Source organism: Amyelois transitella, chromosome 12, assembly GCF_032362555.1.
Source record: "Amyelois transitella isolate CPQ chromosome 12, ilAmyTran1.1, whole genome shotgun sequence".
NCBI lineage: Eukaryota > Metazoa > Arthropoda > Insecta > Lepidoptera > Pyralidae > Amyelois > Amyelois transitella.
Window position 1 is genome coordinate 6764659 of NC_083515.1, and position 22203 is coordinate 6786861.

The window sequence follows — 22203 nt, forward strand, 5'->3', positions numbered from 1 at the left end:
AACTTTATTCTAAAACATAGCTGCTGCTGTTTGTTACTCTGTTGAAAACCATGCGTAGGTACTTACTTACCTTACACCCTGAAAAGACACATATATTTTTTAGCTCATTCCGTTTGTTAGTATCTTATCTGTCCATTTGTTCCTTTGAAAGCAATGCACCTCAAGCGAAAACGCAGTAAACATAGAAAATAGGAAAGACCATATTCTATTTTCGCTGCAATTTTCCACTTGGAATCTACGGTCGAACAGACTTGAAAGAATATTCGTGTTCAGCGACCGACATTAATGACGTCCATTTGTTTTTCAAAGAGACGCGAACGTTACACTCTGACTGGGGAAAACAGTTTTCGGCCCGTCGGATCGGTGAATTTTCGGCGCATACTTGACTTTGATTCAGAAAATGAAATCTGGATGTGGAGATTAAAGGATTTCCTCACATTATTACGTGTTCCCTGTATATACTTTTTAGTTACGCTTTGGGGAACAATAATTTTATTTTTCACCTTTTCATCAACCTGTTTATCAGCTTTGCTACGAACACCGTACTCAAATACTTAGTCACCTGCATAGACTGACTGTCTCTATGATTTTGTTTGGAATTAACCGGGGTTAAAATCACAGCGATTCTCTCTTTTCTTTATAACAACGCCAGCAATTCTACCGCTTAAATAATCTGGAATACTTGCACACACTGCTTTTCTTTTTCTTCGTCCTGTCCTTAGTCCCGGTTACGTTTTGACATACTCCGCACACAGTACATAAGGCTTTTGTCAGAAAAAAGAAAATCTTCCCACTTTTCAATGATCTTTACCCGAGCCGTGCTAGGTGAGCGTTAGACGCTAGCCATTAAAGTTAAGAATATGCAGCTGTCTCGGTGAATAATGCATTTCGAGCTGCACGCAGTCTAAGCTCGGAAGATCTTGCAGAAATGCAAATTGGTCTAATGGGGAACTTGACAGGAATTGAGATCTGAAGGTGTGATTTTGTTTGTGTTGAAAAGGTGCAAATCAAGTACGTACAAACATTTTAGATTTCCAGACATTTTAGATTTTTAGACATTCCTAGGCCAGAATTTTGATAGTCAACTTTTTAAATGGTGATCATTAAACGTCGTAAGTATCTTTATTTCTTTGAGTTCATTGCACACAATCTTACTAGTCTTGACAAAAGGTTAATCTGCTCGTAAATGCTAATGCATTGTCTACCAGTTTATCATAGTGTAGTTTTTAAGGACATCTCTATCCATTGGGAAGCCCTGGATCAGCACATAATTATGCCATAATCGAATGGAAGTCTGTAAATATAGTATATATCTGCCTTAATCTGATCTACTAAAATAAAAAGAAGAAATTGTACGTTATACGGATTTTTATGAACTGTCATTATTCGCTTTGTATAAAAATATAAAAGAGTTATTTCACCAAGGCTCACTGAGATATGTTACGTGCGGAGGAATATCATCGCCATCTTGTATGCACTTTATAGTCAAATAAATAATGAGTGTTTTTAAAAAGCTAGATGCAAGTAAGGGTAAATTTTATTTTACATTTCGCCTTTTATTTTGAAAGTACGAAGTCATTCGGAGTTTTTACCACCATCAACTCTACACACGTACTAAGAATAACGTCTTTATTCTTAACGGGGAAGACAGAGCTAACAGTATTGAAAAGACTGAAAGGCTACGTTCAGCTGCATGACTTTATTCGGATTCATAAAAAAAATTCCAAGTTTATTAGCCTCTCCCTGGATTGACTTTTACAAACTGCACGGGAAGAGAAAAAAAAGCTCGCACACACTCTGTTTTTTCTTTGCTGTTTCACCTGCCTAGCAGAAGTAGTCACCTTTTACGACGAATGACGATTTCACCGTCGGAAAGTTTTATAGGGAAAAGCAACGGCAAAGTCCCAGGCAGAGATCAGACGATATTGCTTAAAATGGTGGTAAAACGATTACTTCATGGCCATTTGCCTTTCAAATTGATAAATCCATTTATAGATTTGAATAATGTTTAATTTATAAGAACCATTGGTTCGAAAAGTATATTTTGAAGGATTATACTTAAACGAGCTCTAAAACTGCGGCAAAGTCGATAATTTGTTGAGATTGATTCTGAAAATTAAATTGAAAATATGATAAATACTGAATCTCATAGTGATCTATTTTTATGTCTTTTTGGAACATCTTACGCAGTCTAAGCTTACTCTAAGTTTGTTTGTTAAAGGAGTAACAACACTTGCCATTAAGTAAAACTTTAAGCCGATATAATTATCGAAAAATGTGACTTTTAATAAGATATGTTTAAATCTAACATATCTTTTTAATATTAAAATAACTGTTTAAGTTAAGCTTTGAATACGCCTACGCAAACCAATGAAATATCCATGTCACCATATTTTTTTCATTATCATAATACCCTGATACAAACTGACCCGTGTCCATCTTCCTCGGCTTCTGACATGTTTCATGATAGAAATAAATCGTTTATCGCACCTGAAGTGGTTTATTGTTCCGAGCACAGAACAAGATCGTATTGGCGGCAAGTCTTCAGTGCTCTGTGGGAGCAAAATGTGTTAAATTCTTTGTGTGGCGAACCTCGGGTTGATGGATTGGCGCGGTAATTCAATAATGTCGGCATACAAGTGTACAGGATGATTAACAATCTCTCACGTTCTAGTCGCCGTAATTTTTACCTCGCTACGGCACGGAAGAAGGTAGAAATGAAATTTCTACTTAAGAACGCTTTACCTGGTGCTTGTTTTTATTGCTTTCGTTGTTTACATTCTAAGTTAATTAAATTAACATAAACTTTTATTGATGTATAAAATATTTGCACCAGTCAAATAAATATTACATAGATATTTTGTAATTATGAATTTAACAATATTTATATATCTACTTAAAAATTATTCTACTAAACCCCAAAAAATACCTAACTTTTTGCGTTACTAGCATAATCTGTTAAATTTGTATCGTGTATAATATTTTATTTAGGTTGCTTCGTATACTAAACATATTTTACAACACATACACATATTGACCTATTTTAATATTTTCCAGCCTGCAATATGCACTTCTTTACAAGTTTAGATATCCATTCGTTGTATTTTCAAGAAAAAGTCGAAGTCCAACATCGTATAAACTTTGTAATAACTCTTGAAAACTAGTAAGGAGTAAGTTTTTAACATAAACATAGTTTTGCATGCCATTGTCCGACTCCAGATGGTGGCAATACAATATTTTATGCATTTTATACAATATTTGAGCGTTATGCAATAAAATTTGAATTTTAAAATGGTTTTGCGGAAAGAACTATTGGTGCAAAGTTTAAAAATTGTAGTTTTGTACTGTGTGAAGCCATCCAAATAAATGTGGCAATCGAAATTTGAGAGTTTTGGCTATGTCTCTCTCTCATAGGAATAAAGATGTGTTTGTGACCGACGTTTAATTTTATTAGCTTTCGAAAATTTCAGAAATCGACCTAGTCTACGATGACTTATATCTTTTTGTAAGTTAGAATAAAAACAACCGACTCTAATTCCCGTCCTTTTGGTTACAGCTTCTATTACTTCATCTTTGTTTCAAACTTTGTGAGTACGTACTACAACTGAAATGAACAAAATTAAAGCTTCTGAAGACTTTTTTCATCTAGTGAATTTCCAATTTAGATAAAATTTATTACCTAAAAGTGATAGAATATATAAATAACCCATTGAATTATATATTAAATCTTGAAAAATACCGATCTACTGAATTGAGGAGTGAGAAAATGAACGGAGCAAACAGAAGGAGGATGTTAAGGTATGATTCAGGTACATTTTGTCTTAATGAGAGAAACATCTCGCCATCTCATCAACTCAAACCTTAAACCATTAAATACTTGAAGCAGAATTAATAGGGATGTTTAAATCCCCTAAATCGGCGATTTGGGAATTCCGCTGTAATGGTACAAATGATCGCAATCCTAAAGTTTTATCGAATGAGAAAATTTTGACGTAATTTGTGCATAATATGAAGAGCAGTCAACCTTCTTCTCCTAACCTAACCTAGGTGGACAATCTTGTACACAGGGTTAAATTTTTTTTTTTATACGGGACAAATTACACAGATTGAAATTTGAAATAAAAAAAGGAGACACATGAGAACTTAGAACATTATTATGTGAAGTAAGCATTAATTCTTTTAAGTTAATTAAGCAAACCTAAATACTTACTTTTTACACTTGTTATTGTTACTAACAGCTTTGCCTTCGTGTTTTATACTTCTACATTTTATTTTATTTTCAAGAAAAAAATATATTTGTTCTTAAACCCATATTACGAGTAACTTACGCCTTTAATCATTCTTTTAAATTTTTAATATTAACATTATAACTTATATAAATAGCTAAAAATAAATTAATACATATAATCACATCTATATCCCTAGTAGGGTAGACAGAGACACTAGTCTGTCAAAATACTGATAGGCCACATTCAGCTGTTTGGCTTAGTGATAGAATTGAAATTAAAATACTGACAGGTTGCTTACCCATTGCCTTAAAGAAGTTTCTCAAGTTGATAAGCCTTTCCCTTAGTCACCTTTTTCGACATCCATGGGAAAGAGCTGAGCTAAGGTTAGTATTTAGTGGTTCTATTCTTTTTTCCAATGGTACCACAGGGCACGGCACAATAATATTAACAAATATCCCTAAAATGAATTTACAAATTGTAAAGTATTGACTAAGACTGGTATTGCCACGTTGAATAGCAATGTTTATCGTTAATTTTTAATCCGCCCTATATCTACGCGCGCAGCGGACCCAACTAGAGCAAACGATGTATTATTATGAATAGATGGGAGTAAAGACTTAGTAGTTCCCTACATCATTCCATAGTAATATTGAGACGAGAATACGTGACTGAATAAGTTCGAGAACTTTTCCGACGGATTGAAGCAAGATGAATGACCATTCGCTCCAGTTGGGAACTAAAATCTCACGTGGATAAACCTGAATAGTTTTACTATTAGTGCTCGAATGAGTATTTGAACTTCAATTAGTCAGGATAACTACTCGGAGAATCTCATTTAACTAAGTAAAACTGGGATGGATATCTACCTACATATTTAACTGTAATAATAAATTCTGTCAACATGTTAAGTCATTATTCCTCACGGTGTAGACAGAACTAACAGTCTTGGAGATACTGAAATGCCAAGTTCAACTCTGTGGCTTAGTGATGGGATTGAATTTCAGATAGTGACAGGTTTCTTAAAAGCCAATCGCTTAAAAGAATAATCCCGAGTATATTATTAGCCTTCGAAACTCAAGACTGCACGAAAATACATTTTGTAATTTATACATACATACATACATATGATCACGTCTATATCCCTTGCGGGGTAGACAGAGCCAACAGTCTTGAAAAGACTGAATGGCCACGTTCAGCTATTTGGCTTAATGATAGAACCGAGATTCAAATAGTGACAGGTTGCTAGCCCATCGCCTAAAAGAGGAATCCTAAGGTTATAAGCCTATCCCTTAGTCGCCTTTTACGACATCCATGGGAAAGAGATGGAGTGGTCCTATTCTTTTTTGTAATAGTGCCGGGAACCACACGTTTGTAATTTATATAAACTAATTTACATAATAAAATTGTCACAGAAATTTATTTATCTATTTCATTAACCCTTTCATAAAAAATCGAGGCGATGAAAACAAATATCCAATTCTTAGGTAACGAGGGTGACAGCGTTATATCGTAACATTGCAATAAATTACTTGATTAAATAGAAATAAACTCTAAAGATCTTAACTATATGCGAGTGCCTTTTACACCTTAATCAGAAGGTAGCTAAGTTTTAGTTTCTAATTTGGAGCGAAGCCAAAGTACAAAAGATTAAACTAAGGCAAATTTATTGTAAAAGTGAAAATTTACTTTATTTGTGTGAAGTGAAATTTGAGTTGGTGTTGTGATAAAAATGTTATTTTTTTATGATTAATCAGTCTGCGCCCGCGGCTTTGCCTATGTAAAACGACAAATCGCGATAATTTCCTTTCCGCGGAAATTAGACCCTAGTTAGACCTTAGACCTATAAATGGATCATAATTACATGCCAAATCTATATACCCAGCGGTTCGGGTTGTGAGTTTATATATCAATCAATCACTCAATGGCCTTTAAAATACTATACACAAAGACCATTCCGTATAGTTTAACCTTAATTAGGTACCTATACAAATTTTCTATTACGTACCACGCATAACAATTAACACAGAACGTCAAAGTTAAACACAGCACAGTAATTTATATAGATTTTAAATTGAACTATATACTCATACTTAGGGCTATTATTATTCCGATTCCTATGTTATAAAAAATTCAAGTGTACCTAAATATTACAGTTATTAAAGTTCCAATCGTGTTACAACATGATTCTAAACGTCCAAGGTACGTTACGTGCGCGTTTTATACCTGTATTATTTTTAAATGCCACGTGAATGTTTAATACGACATCCATGGAAAAGAGTGGAGTGGTCCTATTCTTGCCTTTGTATTGGTGCCGGGAACCACACAGTGATAGGCTTACAAATTCTTTTTTAGGCGATGGGCTAGCAACCTGTCACTATTTGAATCTCAATTCTATCAATAAGCCAAATAGCTGAACGTGGCAATTAAGTATTTTCAAGACTATTGGCTCTGTCTACCTCGCAAGGGATATAGACGTGACCATATGTATGTATGTATGTTTAATATCTGTTATAAACCATCATCTAATTTCACTCCATTTCGCATAGATTTTGTAACACGAACACTCTATGATCTGGGAACTGGCCAAACTATTAGTTTGAGCGGCTTTATTACGCTAATGAGAAACCTGCATTGGTTTAGGGGATTGGTGAATCCTGGACGTTATGAAAGGACATCAAATGCTCGGATTTTGTGATTAATCCGAGTTCAAATTTATAAGAGGCCGATTTGCGCTTTATAAAATTCGGCTTTTGCCAACAAATTTTTGATAAAATATTCGACGACATATATATCGTGACGTTGAAGTGAAAAACAAATTGCTATACGGCCTGTATTCTTGCAAGAATCTTCTTCTTCCTGGCTATAGTCTCTGTTGCATCCTCACCACTCCGGAGAGGCGCCCGGGGTAAGGTAACCATGGATCCTGGAGTAAGTGAGTCAGGTTATTACACAAAGCGACTCTCGTCTGATCCCTGCAACTATTGCAAGAGAACCTAACCTGTATTCGGTCAGACATGGTTACACATCTAGTTGCAGAATAATATGTAAGTTTTCTTACGATGTATTCCGTCACCGTAAGAGCATCGGTTAGTATTCAAACGATTTTACGTATAACTTCGAATATAGCCATTAGTACATGATCGAGGTGGAATTCGACCACCGACGAACATAAAGAATAATAATGCAAGTTAAAATCAAAAATCTATTCACGGGCTTTGGTTGATAGGTAAGTCGACTTTTTTGTTTTATATATCCTAACAGCTTTTATATAAGAAATATTCTCTATTAATAAAATGTATATCATAATTATGTAACTGGTATTATAGATATTAATGCCGGATTAAAACCATTTAAATTGGACCATTTAATTAAAAGTAATTGGACACGTAGGAAAGCAATTATATTCAGCATATGTTATAAACGGATATCGGGAATTATAAATTGATAGCTTGTAATTTTGGTACTGCTTCGTACAATATAATGAACAATAGGCCGACTTATAATGATGGAAATGCTAATAGCATCATCTAACTCAGTTGTGCGTTAACCTTTTGTAGGAACTTAAGAGCATTTTTTTATTTATTATTTGTATTTTATTACATACTCAAATACATTATTAAAATATTTGAAACAATTTCGATAAAATTTGTTACTAAGGTAAACTTAGATCTTCAAAAGAGGAATATTTAATTTTCTGCTTTCTTGAGTAAGTAAGTTTTTAAACACATACTTTTATTATACTTATACTACTCGTATTAAAGGCAGCCAATTTTTGAATCACAGTGCTATCATCAATCAGCGGATCGTGGTCTTACAAAACCATTGGAACTGTCTATCTCGCAAGGGATATACCTAGACGTGATTATATGTAACTACTTTTAAATTTGTTTATTACTTTTTCATAAACAAAGTACCTACCCATCTATTATTTTTGTGTAATATACCTTTTTGAAGTGAATTTAGACTACAATACAGCTATTTGTCATACTAACGTCTTAATTAAAATAGTCTGGCAACAGAAATATCGCAATCATTCCAGGGCAATTTGTTTGCTTATGTCCTTGAGACATTTTGTGGCGAAACGATTCATATCTGCTTTGAAAGTAATAAGATAAGTTTAGCTTCATTATTTTATTTTATTTTGATTTCACGAAAACATAAAAATAGGTAAAAATGAACGCATAAACGCAAGGGTTCTTGTACCACAAATATTTCTCTGATCTTTACATAAAATACATTAAATCACGCCTCTTTCCCGGAGGGGTAGGCAGAGACTACCTCTTTCCACTTGCCACAATCTATGCATACTTTCATCCACATTCATAATTCTGCATGAAGAGAATTATGAGAATTAGCTCGGCGGTTTCGGGTACTTTTGACCTGACCCTTTACCAGGACATCCTTAATTTGATCAAGATACGTTCGTCTAGGTCTTCCCACTCCGACCTTTTCCTCCACACTCCCCTTGTATATCTGTTTAGTCAACCTGCTTTTATTCATCCTCTCCACATGACCAAACCATCTAAACATACCTTTTTCTATTCCTGTAACTACATCTTCTTTCACATTACAACATTCCCTTATCACGCTGTTCCTTATCCGGTCACTCAATTTCACATCCATCATACTCCTTAACGCTCTCATTTCCACTGCATTTATTCTGCTTTCGTGCTTCTTTTGCCATACCCAACCTTCACTCCCATACATTAATGTCGGGACCAACACGCCCCCATGCACAGCCAGTCGAGCCTTTTTGAATAGTTTCTGACTGCTCATAAAGGCATGCAAAGCTCCATTCACCATGTTCCCCGCGTTCACTCTTCTTTCAATATCACTATCACACTTGCCATCTGATGTTAACTTGATCCTAGATATACAAACTCTTTCACTTGCTCAACTTTTTCTCCTCCAATCAAAATATTACATGTTGTCATTTCTTTCTCCGTTTCAAAAACCAATGTTTTAGTTTTAGTTACGTTCACTTTTATTCCTTTCTCTTTTAAAGCTTCATGCATACAGTTTACCATCCCCTGTAACTCTTCCGCTGATGACGCCAGTATAACCTGATCGTTGGCATAGAGCAGACATTTGACGAGTAACTCATTCATCCTTAATCCACTTTCAGACTCTTTCAAATCTGTCAAACATCTATCCATTAATAGGATATCTGATCTATAGTTTAGGATAGGCTATAGCCTATCCTAAACTATAGATCAGATATCTAAACTATCTAGTCTATCATCGCACCAGAGTCCAAATTGCATCTTCGTCCCTCTCTGCAGGGGAGTCCAGGGTGTGTCTATGATCAACCTGAATTTGGAAAGTCAGATTTTTACACGAAGTGACTTCAGTTTGCTTAACGCCCTTTTCAAGGGAACTCAGCCTATATGAACTTATCACCAGTTGCCTGTATACACATTTTTCTCTCGCTGTGAATTGAGATTAACATACTTATAGCGAGAGGTTGCTACCCTATCGCCCCTATCGCCTAAAAGAAGAATCCTAAGTTAATTAGTGTTTCCGTATATCGATTATTACAATATTTGCATACAGTGTATTATTTCCTTCGCTACTAGACAAGTATGGTAGTAGCCGACCATAAGCATAAATAATCAAATCTAAAATCTCTTTTAAACCTGTCTTGCAGTATAAAAATATGTAGATTTGCGGCGCATCATAGTTGGCTGGAACCCAAATCTGAGACGATTCCGTATTAACTTTAAATTTTATCCCTTGACAATCTTTATCCAATAACCGTATTTTCTTATCAATTCTTGCTTTGTTTCTTTTTTCTCAATATTTTTTTTTTATTGGTGCTGATTTTAATTTAAATAGTAATGGGCCAAAATTTTGCCCTTGCAAGGAAATCAAGTTTATAAAAACATACCTTGAGACGAATTATCTTAACGCTGTAATAATGTCTTACCTACTTCCTTCCTTTAGAGTGGATGTGAATAAGTGTCTGATGGTTTTCATTTCAAAATTCCTTCTCATAGTATCTTAAATGGATAAAGGTAACGACAGCCATATTATAGAGTGTAAATAAGTTGGGTAAACTCGGCTGGATATAAAAAAATCAAGTGTATGTACATTATTCTTCTTTGTGTCCTGTGGTCGGCTGAAGAAATATGATTTTGTATGTCCAATGTTTTTTTGTAATATTTTAACCCCAAGGCCTATCCCTACAGCCCCGGGCGCTCTTACCATTTTCCTGTGATCCTTTTTGATATAATAGAACAAAACAATGGAAATTCTTACAAACAAAGTAAAATAATAATTATACGGCTATCCCAAATATGTCATAGTAGGAGACCGTTTTTGGGTCGTTTCTGTCTCATATCTACAGAAAAGAAAGAGGTGATTTCAGAGCGTCGGTGGTTCAACGACTAACCTCTCTAAGGCACTGGGCTAGCGATGTGTTACTTATGTGAATTTTGATTCCATCAGTAACTCACCCACAAAAAAAATAACCTTAAAATATTGTGACCATTGCCTCTGTCTGCCCTGTAGGTAAATAAAGTTGTGATATGTTGAACCTTTTGCAAACTACAGCGATATTAAAAAATAGGTTTGAACTAATTCTAGTTATAGCCAACATTCCCACGGGAAAAGATCAGAGGTGGCATACACGCTAATGTTTGCATGGGAATTAGTCGTGCCCACCTAAAACCTAAATGACGTCATTTAGGACAGATGAGGTCAGTGGTATTATTAGTAATTAATATATTATTTAGTGTTTATTAGTTCGTTGGGTGCTATTTCAAACATGACAACTACCTACACGTAGATACTTAACCAAAAATTAACAAAAATAAATGTGATTAGTTTGAATTAAGTACCGTTTGGTGTTAAAGATCTTGAGTATTATTACGCACATAGCATACCTGATATATCTTCTTTGTATCCCTCTTCGTTTCCGATATGGTTCCGATAAAGATTATTGATGAAACATTTTCTTATCAAAGTTCGCAAATATCCGCCACAATATGTGTATCAAAATTAGTTAAACACGCGAACATGCTCATGACAAATTTTGTTCTAATACAAGTACTTAAGGTGTTAAATATACTACTCTGTCAAGAAAGTAGCAGGAAAAGATCAATAATACACAAACTGTTTGTTATTCATCCAAATTTATTTTATCACCTTCAAAATATGCTCCTTTAGAAACGATACACTTACGCCAACGAATAATCCAATCATCAAAACATTTTTTAAACGCTGTTTCCGGAATTGAGGTCAGTTCTCGCCGCGAATTCTCTTTTATGTCTTCTACCGATTGAAAACGGGTGCCACGAAGTGGTAATTTGAGTTTAGGAAAAAGAAAAAAGTCGGCTGGAGCCATATCTGGTGAATATGGTGGTTGCTCGATGGTATTTGTTGAGTGTTTGGTTAAAAATTCGTTCACAATGATGGCCTTGTGCGAAGGTGCATTATCATGGTGCAAAATCCAAGAATTTTCTTTCCACAAATCTGGCCGTTTTCGTCGGATTTGCTCTCTTAAACGCCGCATAACACTCAAATAATATTCCTTATTTACCGTTTGACCTTCCGGCAAGAATTCCGAGTGCACAACACCGCGATAGTCAAAGAAAACAGTCAACATGACTTTGACTTTTGAACGACTTTGGCGTGGTTTTTTCGGTTTCGGTTCAGTTGGAAGGCGCCACTCCGAAGCTTGTTGACTAGTTTGCATGTCAAACTCGTAAACCCACGTCTCGTCACCAGTAACAATGCGTTTCATGAATGTTGGGTCGGAATTGACTCGTTCTAGCATGTCCTCAGCGACTCTCATGCGATTGAGTTTTTGAAAAAAATTCAGGTCTTTTGGGACTAGCCGAGCGGCAACATGTTTCATACCCAAATTATTAGTTAAAATGGTACGGATCGACTCGTGAGATACAGAAAGTTCGGTGGCTATCTCTCTCAAAGTTGAATGAGGATTTTCAGTCACTATTTCCTTCACTTTTGCGATGTTAACTTCAGTTGCAGACGTTGATGGCCTACCAGAGCGAGGCAAATCTTCCATCACATCTCGACCGCTTTTGAACGCTTTGTACCACTCATAAGCACGAGTTTTTGATAAAGTCGATTCACCGTAAGCCTTCTGTAACATTTTCAGTGACTCCGAACACGATATTCCATTGGCAATGCAAAATTTAAGACAAACTCTTTGTTCGATGTTTTTATCCATTATGAAATTAGCAATACACACTAGATATGATATAACTAAAAATAGCACTGTATTTAATGTAAACAACAGATGCAACTCAAACTCCGCGCCAAAATGGAAAACAGTTGTGCCAATCTAACAACAACAAAAAAAAACAAAAATTTGAATTTGGAACCATAAATAAATAATCCATTCCCGATACTTTTCTGACTGAATGTATATCTCGTTAATAATAACAGATTGAAGTAACCAATGACCTATTTCATAAGAAGGCTCTGAATACATTAACTAGCAGTTAATAGAGTAGAAGCACAATCCAGTGAAAATGGTAAATAAAAACGTTATCCAACTGGGGCAACAGTATTAAAATAATGAATATTCAACAGACGAAGTTCATCCTCGTATCGAAGTTTGATGTTTTAAATAGCTGGAGCTTGGGTGCTGAGTCTTGCGTTCATGGCAAAGCAACTTAAGCAAATTACTCAGTGGAACCCTCCATAATTATTATTCAACCTTTATCCGGGGCAAATCGAGTAAATTTGTTCCAAAATTACTTTTATTAAAAGCATTTCTTTCCCTCCACCGAACCAAAGTGCTAAAGTAGAGTAAATGGACTGGAATTTCCGTTTCACGAATAAATTACATAAGAATATTACAGTAAATAACTCTTTAAAGACGCCCAGGAGTGATTGCAGTGGATAAAGTGAAAAGTTTCATAATCCTTGACACAGATTTATAAATTCGCTGGAATTTACAAACTGCAAATGCAAAATTACTGCAACACCTAGACTATTAAATGGCGCGAACTTAAATGGGGGTAGGTATTTTTTAATCTAAATCTTGTACATACTTTATAAACGATGTGATTTTCAGCGTGAAAGAAAAGTGCCACACTATTTTTCCTGGCAGCAAAGTCATCGTATAGACAGAAGTACTTACATTTGCATTAAATTGAACACCAAGATTGTTGTATTAATTAAGGTATAATCACTGTTATTTGACCAAGTAAACTTGTCACTCAAGTTCCAAACTTCGGGGACAGTCCATTCAAAAGTTTCCTGTTTTATACTTATTTACTTAATGCTTACGGCTTTGCTTAACTTCCATTCACTGCTCAGGGGTTATTAATTAAATCCTCATTGAATTTTGATGTTAATTAAATATTAATTCATTTAACCCTTTCAGCGTGACAGTAGATTACAATGCAATTCGTGGGTATTTATCATTTGGCTTACCGCCATATATCATGATACCTATACGAAACGTACTAATTGATTTGGCAATATAATATACGAACCAATAAGTCCCAATCCCAACTAATACTTATTATAAATGTGAAAGAAGGTGTTTGTTACCTTGACCGATTTTGATAAAACTTTGTACAAATATTGTTTACACGTAAAAGGACAAAGGGGTACACTTTTGGTAATTCCTAGATAAGGTAATAAAAAAGCGGAAATTTCAGCCTAACCCGGGCAGAGCTGCGGGTGAAAGCTTGTTTCATAAGAATGTTAGAAAAAGACCAACAATTAATATCACTGAAGATATAATTTTGTTATTTTCCCATAATTATGCTACTACATTTTGATGAAATACCTACTTATATATGCATTAAAAGGTCTGAGGTGAACAAATACACTAAAAACCATTCAAGATATTATGCCTCTTCCTTAGTAAATATTTACTGACCTTATCATATTTACCTTGAACAAATTTACTTCATAATGCAGATTGTACGACCCGAAGAATGCTTTTAAAATAGAATATTTAACACTTCAGGAGTCGCTCTAGTGGAAAACGAGACTCTAAAGGGAATGACTTTAAAATGCTTGAGTAAAAAATACACCAAGAGAATTTTTTCATAGTATGCATGAACGACTTGTGTATGTTTTTATTAATAGCTATTACAAACGTTCATATTCTATATAAGGATATAAATAGCTTGTATAAAGTTACAACCTATCTCATTAATATCGGTTGAGTGCTTTAGACGTAACGGCGTAAAATTGTAATTAAATTTGTTTTCACCGTAAATTATTTTAAACATCTGCTCAAAATATTTAGTTTTTACATTTATGTTTAAAGTTTTATGAGGTAAATCTGATTGTTAAAATAAAACATGTGCAATGATAATCCAAAATAGCATGTATCCAATCTTGTGTTGTCAGACCAATGTTTGAATCATCCTAAAATACCATGAAATAAAAACAAATTTTGTTCCATATTTGGTGAGAACGCGCCATTTCCTGTTTGTTTTTGTATTATTTTCGTCTATTTTAGTAACGTAGCTTAACATTCACAGTAGAAAAATGATATTTCAGTCACGTTTAAAAGTTAAAATGCATTGCGCGATATAAACGCACGGACAATTTAAATGTATGTTTTGCAGCAACTTCCTAGTGGAAGTTGTGAGTTTACATAATTGCACTTTTTATTTTGCAAATTTACTTATTTATCGTTTTTTTTCTATGAAAATATCAATATCCGATCTTTAGTTTTATAATTAACTGAAGGCTTAGGTAGAGATTATACAATGAAGATGTAGAGTTGAGATTTAAAACACTAAAACCAAATGTTGAACGTTAAAATATAGCAGTTCCGAAAGTTCCTGACCCCGTCCTGGATTCAGAAACTGAAATCAAATTGAACAGCTAAGTTGGACTGGTCTAATACAATATCAAGCAAGTTAAACTATTCAAGAAGTTCTAACTAGCATGTCTACAGAGACCGGTATTCTACGGGCATGAGTTACTTTGGCTACTTGGAGTGGCCAGAGGTACCCACTTTAGTGGTCGATAAATTGTTGGAATATGACTGGGAAGTTTTGTTTATTCTTGAAGAATTGTTAAGCACTGTTAACACAAAAGTTTTTTGTTTATTCTTTTAATTCCTAACATTTTACCCCTGGTTACGCTCACATGTATATAAAATCATTTTAAGGCCTAGTGTTTTCGTGGAAGATTAACAAACATTTACACTCGTACCAACATACGTACTTTCACTTTCAGATTTAGCATGATTATATTTCCATTTATCGTCAAATAATCTTTATCATAAGTGATAGATAGACGTAAATAATGCTAAGGACGTCTTTCTAAAAATAGAAAATTGATAACTAAAGGACTGTTAGAACCATAGGATTTTCGACCATAATTTCCTAAAAGTTTTACTTTAATATCGCTCTGTAACTCATTTCTCTATCTTGTTTCAGCAATCACATCAGCGCACGAGATAACTCAGCTCCAGGTTCCTCTGTACGCTGACCCACGGAGACCAGCTCTTCTCAGCTGCCACTTCCAGATGGACGACCAGAAACTCCACTCCGTCAAGTTTTACAGGGACATGAATGAGATATTTAGATACAACCCTTCACAAAAGGTTAGACTGAAATTTTCTAGTACGATTAGTAAGTAGTTCTTGATTCAAAGGGACTACTACCCTTCAAATTTATAAGAATAGATCTACGGACGGAAATTAATTATGTACATAAAAAACGCCACATGATATTCAGAAAGATATATCAAGTCTTAATCCTTTACGTGGTTGACAGAACCAACACTTCTGAAAACCTCGAAACTCTGTAGGCTTAGGCTTCTTAAGGAAGTTGTGATACTGATGGTGGCAGGTTGCTATGATTTTTATCTTTACTTAACACAATTTTCGCATTTATACTTCCTAATATATAATATAATTTTAAATGATGACGCATCAAATTTAAAAACCAATTTTACTAATGCAATGAATTTAATGCCATCCATTCCCTGCAAATATTTTCCTTGGTAGCACAAAAGAGGTAAAAAATGTCTGCCGAAAAGCTCAAGTCGCATACGGTTACCTAATTAAATTGAGAATTCCTTTCACATCTTATTTATACAGCACCGCTTCCGGAATTACTCGCATTCAATATTTTGTACGCGACGAATCACTTATTTGCGAATTGACACATATAATATGATGTACATCACAACAATGATTCGGTATAAATTTCATCTTTCTCTTTATAGCCGTTTTATATACTTTAATTTTAGCGTTTAATATTTTTAAGCCAACGTTTTTGATTTCAGAGCTTTTATTATATGTACTTGAAATTTTTCTTTAAGTCATTTTGTTTCATGATAATGTGGTCCCTGTCTACTCTGTGAAATTATATTTTATTCTAGCGGTCTTAAGCTTGAGTATTTGTACTAACATGCGAGCGTTTAGGTATATTGAAATTTAAAAGACAATTAGTATGCTATACGGGAAAAGCTTTTAACACATTGAGCAAGCCCCAAAATAAGTATAGGCTAGTGTCATGTGATACTGATTAACTATAAAACTATAAATAATACCCATGTAAGCAAAGTTATCAAATCTAATCATAAAAATATATATTTGATTTTAAAACAAATTTTTATTCTAGCCTCCCATACGTCTGTTCAACCTGACAGACATCATGGTGCAGGACGGGGAGTGTACTGCAGACTCGTGTATGGTGAAGGTGATGCCTCCTCCCATCGCCACGAGAGCGGTGTACACTTGCGAGGTCTCCACCGAAGGACCAAAGTTCCAAATAGCTAGGCAGACGAAGCATATGAATGTTGTTGGTAAGTATCCATATTTATATTTAACGCAAAGCTATCTGATTGATTGAATGATCTTTCAACGCACAGAACAAATTATCTCTATCTGGGCATTGGTTCAGAAAGGATTTTTGAAAATTTCCGCGGGAACGGTACATAACGAGATTTTTCTTTTTACGCGGGCGGAGCTACGGCTGCTCTCTAGTTACTTCTATAGTTTATCCCATTTACACTACTAGCGCTTAAGTAGGTATATTAAAACTATAAGGAAAATTTACTAATACTACATATAAACATAAACTCAAAAGTATTTTTTACTTTATGAAGATAGTTCTGTTATCCATACTAGTAGGAGCACACTTGCACCGCCGGCGGATAATACTAGTGAGATCTCACCTTACATGTTCTGTTCCTAACTTAGCAAACTGTGATATCTAGTATTATTTTGATCAAAGGAGTATTCATTTCTTGACATCATATATTCAATTAGTTTGTGGCTATTAGGTATATTGATTTCTTAAAACCACCTTAACGGCTTTAATTAACCACCAAATGAAATTACTGACCCAATAAAAGTATTAGATTAAAACTATCTGTTGATTTAAAACGGAACGTTTCCTAGGAATGGAAATTTCCTAGGAAACGTTCCGTCGTACAATTACTTAACTCGACTGCTGTAACTTCAGTTGATGTATTCAAATTTGTTTTGCTTCAGCCATGCCGCAGGCGGACCCTGTTATAACAGGGGCCCCAAAGGTGCTCAAGCCAGGAGAGCAGATATTCCTCAATTGTTCCTCGGATTATTCGTTACCACCTTCGGATATAAATTGGTACATCGATGATGAGCTGCAAAAGGTATGTCAAATTTACCTTCTTCTTCAAAGTTGTTTCATTCTTGACAAAGTGGTCGTAGTCGTCAATCAGGAACTCGCAGAAATTTTAGCTCTTCGGATACAATAAAAAATGATATAATATACTGCCGCTTTGTTGTGATCTGTTTTGTTATCCGTTATATATTTTAAGTAATATGTTTGTTATATATTTAATTTCTGTAAAATTGTCTTAGAAAGGTTTTACTAAAGATTTTTTATCTTTATATTAAAAAAAAAACAGTAAATATTCCTAATGCGTATATTATCAGATTTGGTAACGCAATTCATCTCTATTCTTCAAATTGCTTCAATTCTATCTTCTGAAATGTTATCACATACCTAAGCACTGTGAATATGAAAAGACCCTATACAGCATTGGTGCAGTGAGTATAAATGTTCTATATAGAGATGCTGTGGTTCGCATCTAAATCGAATTTGGTCCGTCTGTAGAGAAAAGGTTTATTCGATTCAAGATAAATGAGACAGGGAATTGTACGTAAAGTCGACAACGCGTTGTAGTTGGTTTTAAGCGATTGTCAACTTGCATACACATGGTATTCCTACAAAAAATATTTTATATTAACATTGGGTAACAAATGTTTGCATCACATAATTTAATAACCAAGATCTGCTGCATGAAATTCATTTCTAAAGAATAGACAAAGGGTTATCTAAAGATTCCAACAGTACCGCTTATAAGCAACCTGCATCCAGCGTTTTCTTCATACCTACATACATATAATGTATTTATCACCTTCGCTGGGTATGCAGAGCCAAAATGAAGCTAAGCCTTAAAAAACACCCACTCATGATCTTGGGCACGATCGATCAGCTGCATGTCTTTATGATGAGATTGAGATTCAAAAAGTGATAGGTTGCTAGCTTATTACCTAAAAGAAGAATTCCAAGTTTATAAGCCTTTCTCCTTTTTATATTTTACAATCTGCAGCAGATACACACTTTGATTTTTCTTCGTTACAGACCAGCATTATAGCTTACGCAAGATGACTGTGCTCCTATTCCCTAAATCGTCTTTCTTCAACCTACGATAATCGTGTGAGAGGCTATCCAATGCTAGTTAGCCATTATATTGTCTAGAATCCTTTTGTCCCATCGACAAAACATGCTACGCGCTATATACCCTACCACTGCTACTTCAGCGAAGTACACTAGACTAAGTAGATGAAATATTTTATCATAATTTGGCCATTTTTGAAAACTATATGTACATATCTTTTACGAGTTTTATTAATATACTCTCAAATCATATTTGCATTCAGGGAGCAAGTGTATATCTTCTTGCAGATGATTTTCTATAAGTCTACACAATCAGCCAACTTATGTAGTATATCTATGTTTTTTATTTGGAGTATGTATCTTTAGTCATACTATATGTAAACTATTATATTTAAGTTTATTAAGTAACCTATTCTTTATATTACTATTTATTTTACAGTTATCGCACCACACGTACATACATCTCAATTTGGTCCAAAGGTTCGACTGGCAGAGAATACCTTGTGTCATTATGCCCACCTATTGTACATTTTACGTGCATAAAGTAAAAATAAATAAATAAATCCATCACAAGCCCTGGAATGAGTCAGTTAACAACCCTGAGACCAACTCTTTCTCTTGCGATTTTTATGGGCTTTTTAATAAAGATAATTATTATCTTTATATTGTAAAGGAAACTTTGTAAAACCCTGTTCTAATTATGAAATCTTTGCTGTATTTAGTTAGTAACTTTAGCCTTCGCAACATGTTTGCTTTAAGTTTCATGCCAAGAACTATGAAAATACAAGCCAAGTTTTATTAAATAATTTGATGAGACTTTGTCTAGTTAATCCGACAAATTAACTTTGCATCAACTTTTCAAAATCACTTCTTCACGTGAGTATAGGTTGATTTTAATTTTGTACTTTCCATTACCTTAAAATTAACTTGAAAAGTCGTGTGATTTCTGTTAATTGAGAATAGATCCTATGAAAATGCTGCAGTGTAGTTTGTTCCGCCGCTTCTTCTACACATGCGCTTTGGAAGCGGTAGTAGTTATAATTAGATTTAAGTTATGTGACGTCAATAAGTGATACCTTGTATCCAATTTTGAAAATAAATCTATTCTATTCTATTCTATTCTATTCTATAGGACCAAGGCCGCTTAATATTTTTCTGTAAGTAAATGTAATCCCCGATCTAATATCTTCTTAAATATATATTTCTAACTTCCAAACAATTTTTTTTCCTAATATCTTATCGACATACAAACATACTTATGATGCCTCTTGCCCTGAAGGGTAGGAAGAAAAAATATCTTTTTATTGAAACTCGTCAGTTTTCCTGAACTTTCACCAGAAATTTATAACTTCATCATTAATATCTGTAAATTTATTAAAAAATATATTTCATTTAAAATATACTTTAAACTGAGCGTCTTTTTTAAATGAAGGTTTCATGTTGCAACGTATGAATAAGCGTGTAAATACCGCAATAAGCCCTATATCGTTGAAGATAGTTTGTATTTTCTTGCAGACAGTTAGGGTGATAACTAACCAAATACAAAGTGACAGCGAAAACATTTCCATTGTTCAGACGGAAACGTATAGTATAGAAGCCACACAATGCACTGGAGACTAACTCAGCTCATGTCCTAGTAATTGAATACAGAATCCAATTTGCAAGGCTTACTATTCATTATAGTGATCGGATTCTATGAGCAGACTATCACAACACGTCCACTACAGAACCGGCTATTCAGTTTAGTTGTGATATATTGTAGAAGTTATTATAGTGGGTTAGAATCATTAGGGCTACTCCTCTACGGTCATATATTGGTACTCGTTACGTATCAAACGTACAGAATCGGAAGTAGGCAATAACGAGACGTGTATGGTTATAGAATGGCAGTACTAATAAAGGTTCAATGAGCCATATAGAAAACAAGACAAACTTTAATGGGTCTATGATACGAAAGTGGTTTATGTTTCTATATGGCCCACTGTGTAAATCCAGCCTCTATTTTGGTGATGTTGTCATTGTAAGCGATTCATTTAAAAGTAAATTTGAATATATGTTAAAAGTTCTGGTATAAGTATACGACATCCAGTAATACCGGTATTTCAACGCTTTTAATGAAATGCAAAAAGCATGCAATGCAGGAAGAAATGGGTACAAAGAAGATCTTTTTCATTTCAAAATGTTATTTTAACCTTTTATTACCACATAGCCTCTTCAATTTTTCAGGATATTAATCTCACCGAACACTTTGTAATACGAATAGTTTAATATTCCCGGCTGAAAATCTTTAGAAGCTTTTGTATGAGTACGTTTACTTTGTTTGCCATTACGAAGCTCATTGTAAGGCGACTCAAAGCAGTTGAGGTACTCTTTAAATCTTCGCTAATGGCCTTTTAAAACACCCTGTATATTTTGCCAAAATGTTCCTTCTCATTCAAATCTTTATACTTCGTAGCATTCCTTAAAATATTTTTCCGTAATTAGAAATTACCTACTTGAATCTTAGTCGCAGTTGTGAAACATTAATATCATCTGGTGAGAAATCCTTGTTGGTCGTTGTTTACTTAAAAACGTATGAATTAATATTAAATACTACTTAAATATTTTTTTTCGAAATGAATCAATCCAAAAAATAAATAAAATATATAAAAATCACTTCTCTTTCTCAAAATGTGGGCAGAGATCACATATTCCCACTTGCTAGGCACTATGAAAAGATCTGAATAGCAAAAAATTTTATCTCCAATATTAAGAATAGCTGCCAATATTAAGATATATTTTAATATATATCACGATCAGTTGCTCCTTACAATAACGTGACTTATTCACCCTGGATTACGACCTAAGTCTTCTTCCTATAATACGGCATGCATAAAATGACTCCTCTTTCACAGGGTACTTACTCCCTGTGAATTCATTTTATCTTGTGTGGCTTTCACCAGGAATACAACCATGAGAAATGACAGAACAATAATGTTAAAAAAACGATTACAGATATTTATGGCTAAAAGATTATTCAATTAATAGATCAGTGTAAGTTTTGTATTTTGTAGATATATTTCTAATACCTCAGCTTGTCCTTAACCTATTTAAAACTTAGGTAAATAACCTTCATCATATCCTAGTCAAAATATTACTATGCCTATGATCTGAGTGATTTCTGATAACCAAATATGCCTAATTCTATACATACATACATACATACATACATAAAATCACGCCTCTTTCCCGGAGGGGTAGGCAGAGACTACCTCTTTCCACTTGCCACGATCTCTGCATACTTCTTTCGCTTCGTCCACATTCATAACTCTCTTCATACAAGCTCGGCGGTTTCGGGTACTTTTGACCTG

At 34.3% G+C, this 22203-nt stretch overlaps 1 protein-coding gene across 1 annotated transcript in view; it reads left to right on the forward strand.

Annotated features, from left to right (window-relative positions):
- The window catches only part of LOC106141574 (uncharacterized), a 34222-nt gene that overhangs the window by 7655 nt on the left and 4364 nt on the right, over window positions 1–22203 (forward strand). The window contains exons 2-4 of the mRNA XM_060947022.1: window positions 15614–15780; window positions 16805–16988; window positions 17680–17819. Coding sequence (XP_060803005.1) covers window positions 15614–15780; window positions 16805–16988; window positions 17680–17819 — 491 coding nt within the window. The remainder of the gene's footprint in view (window positions 1–15613; window positions 15781–16804; window positions 16989–17679; window positions 17820–22203) is intronic.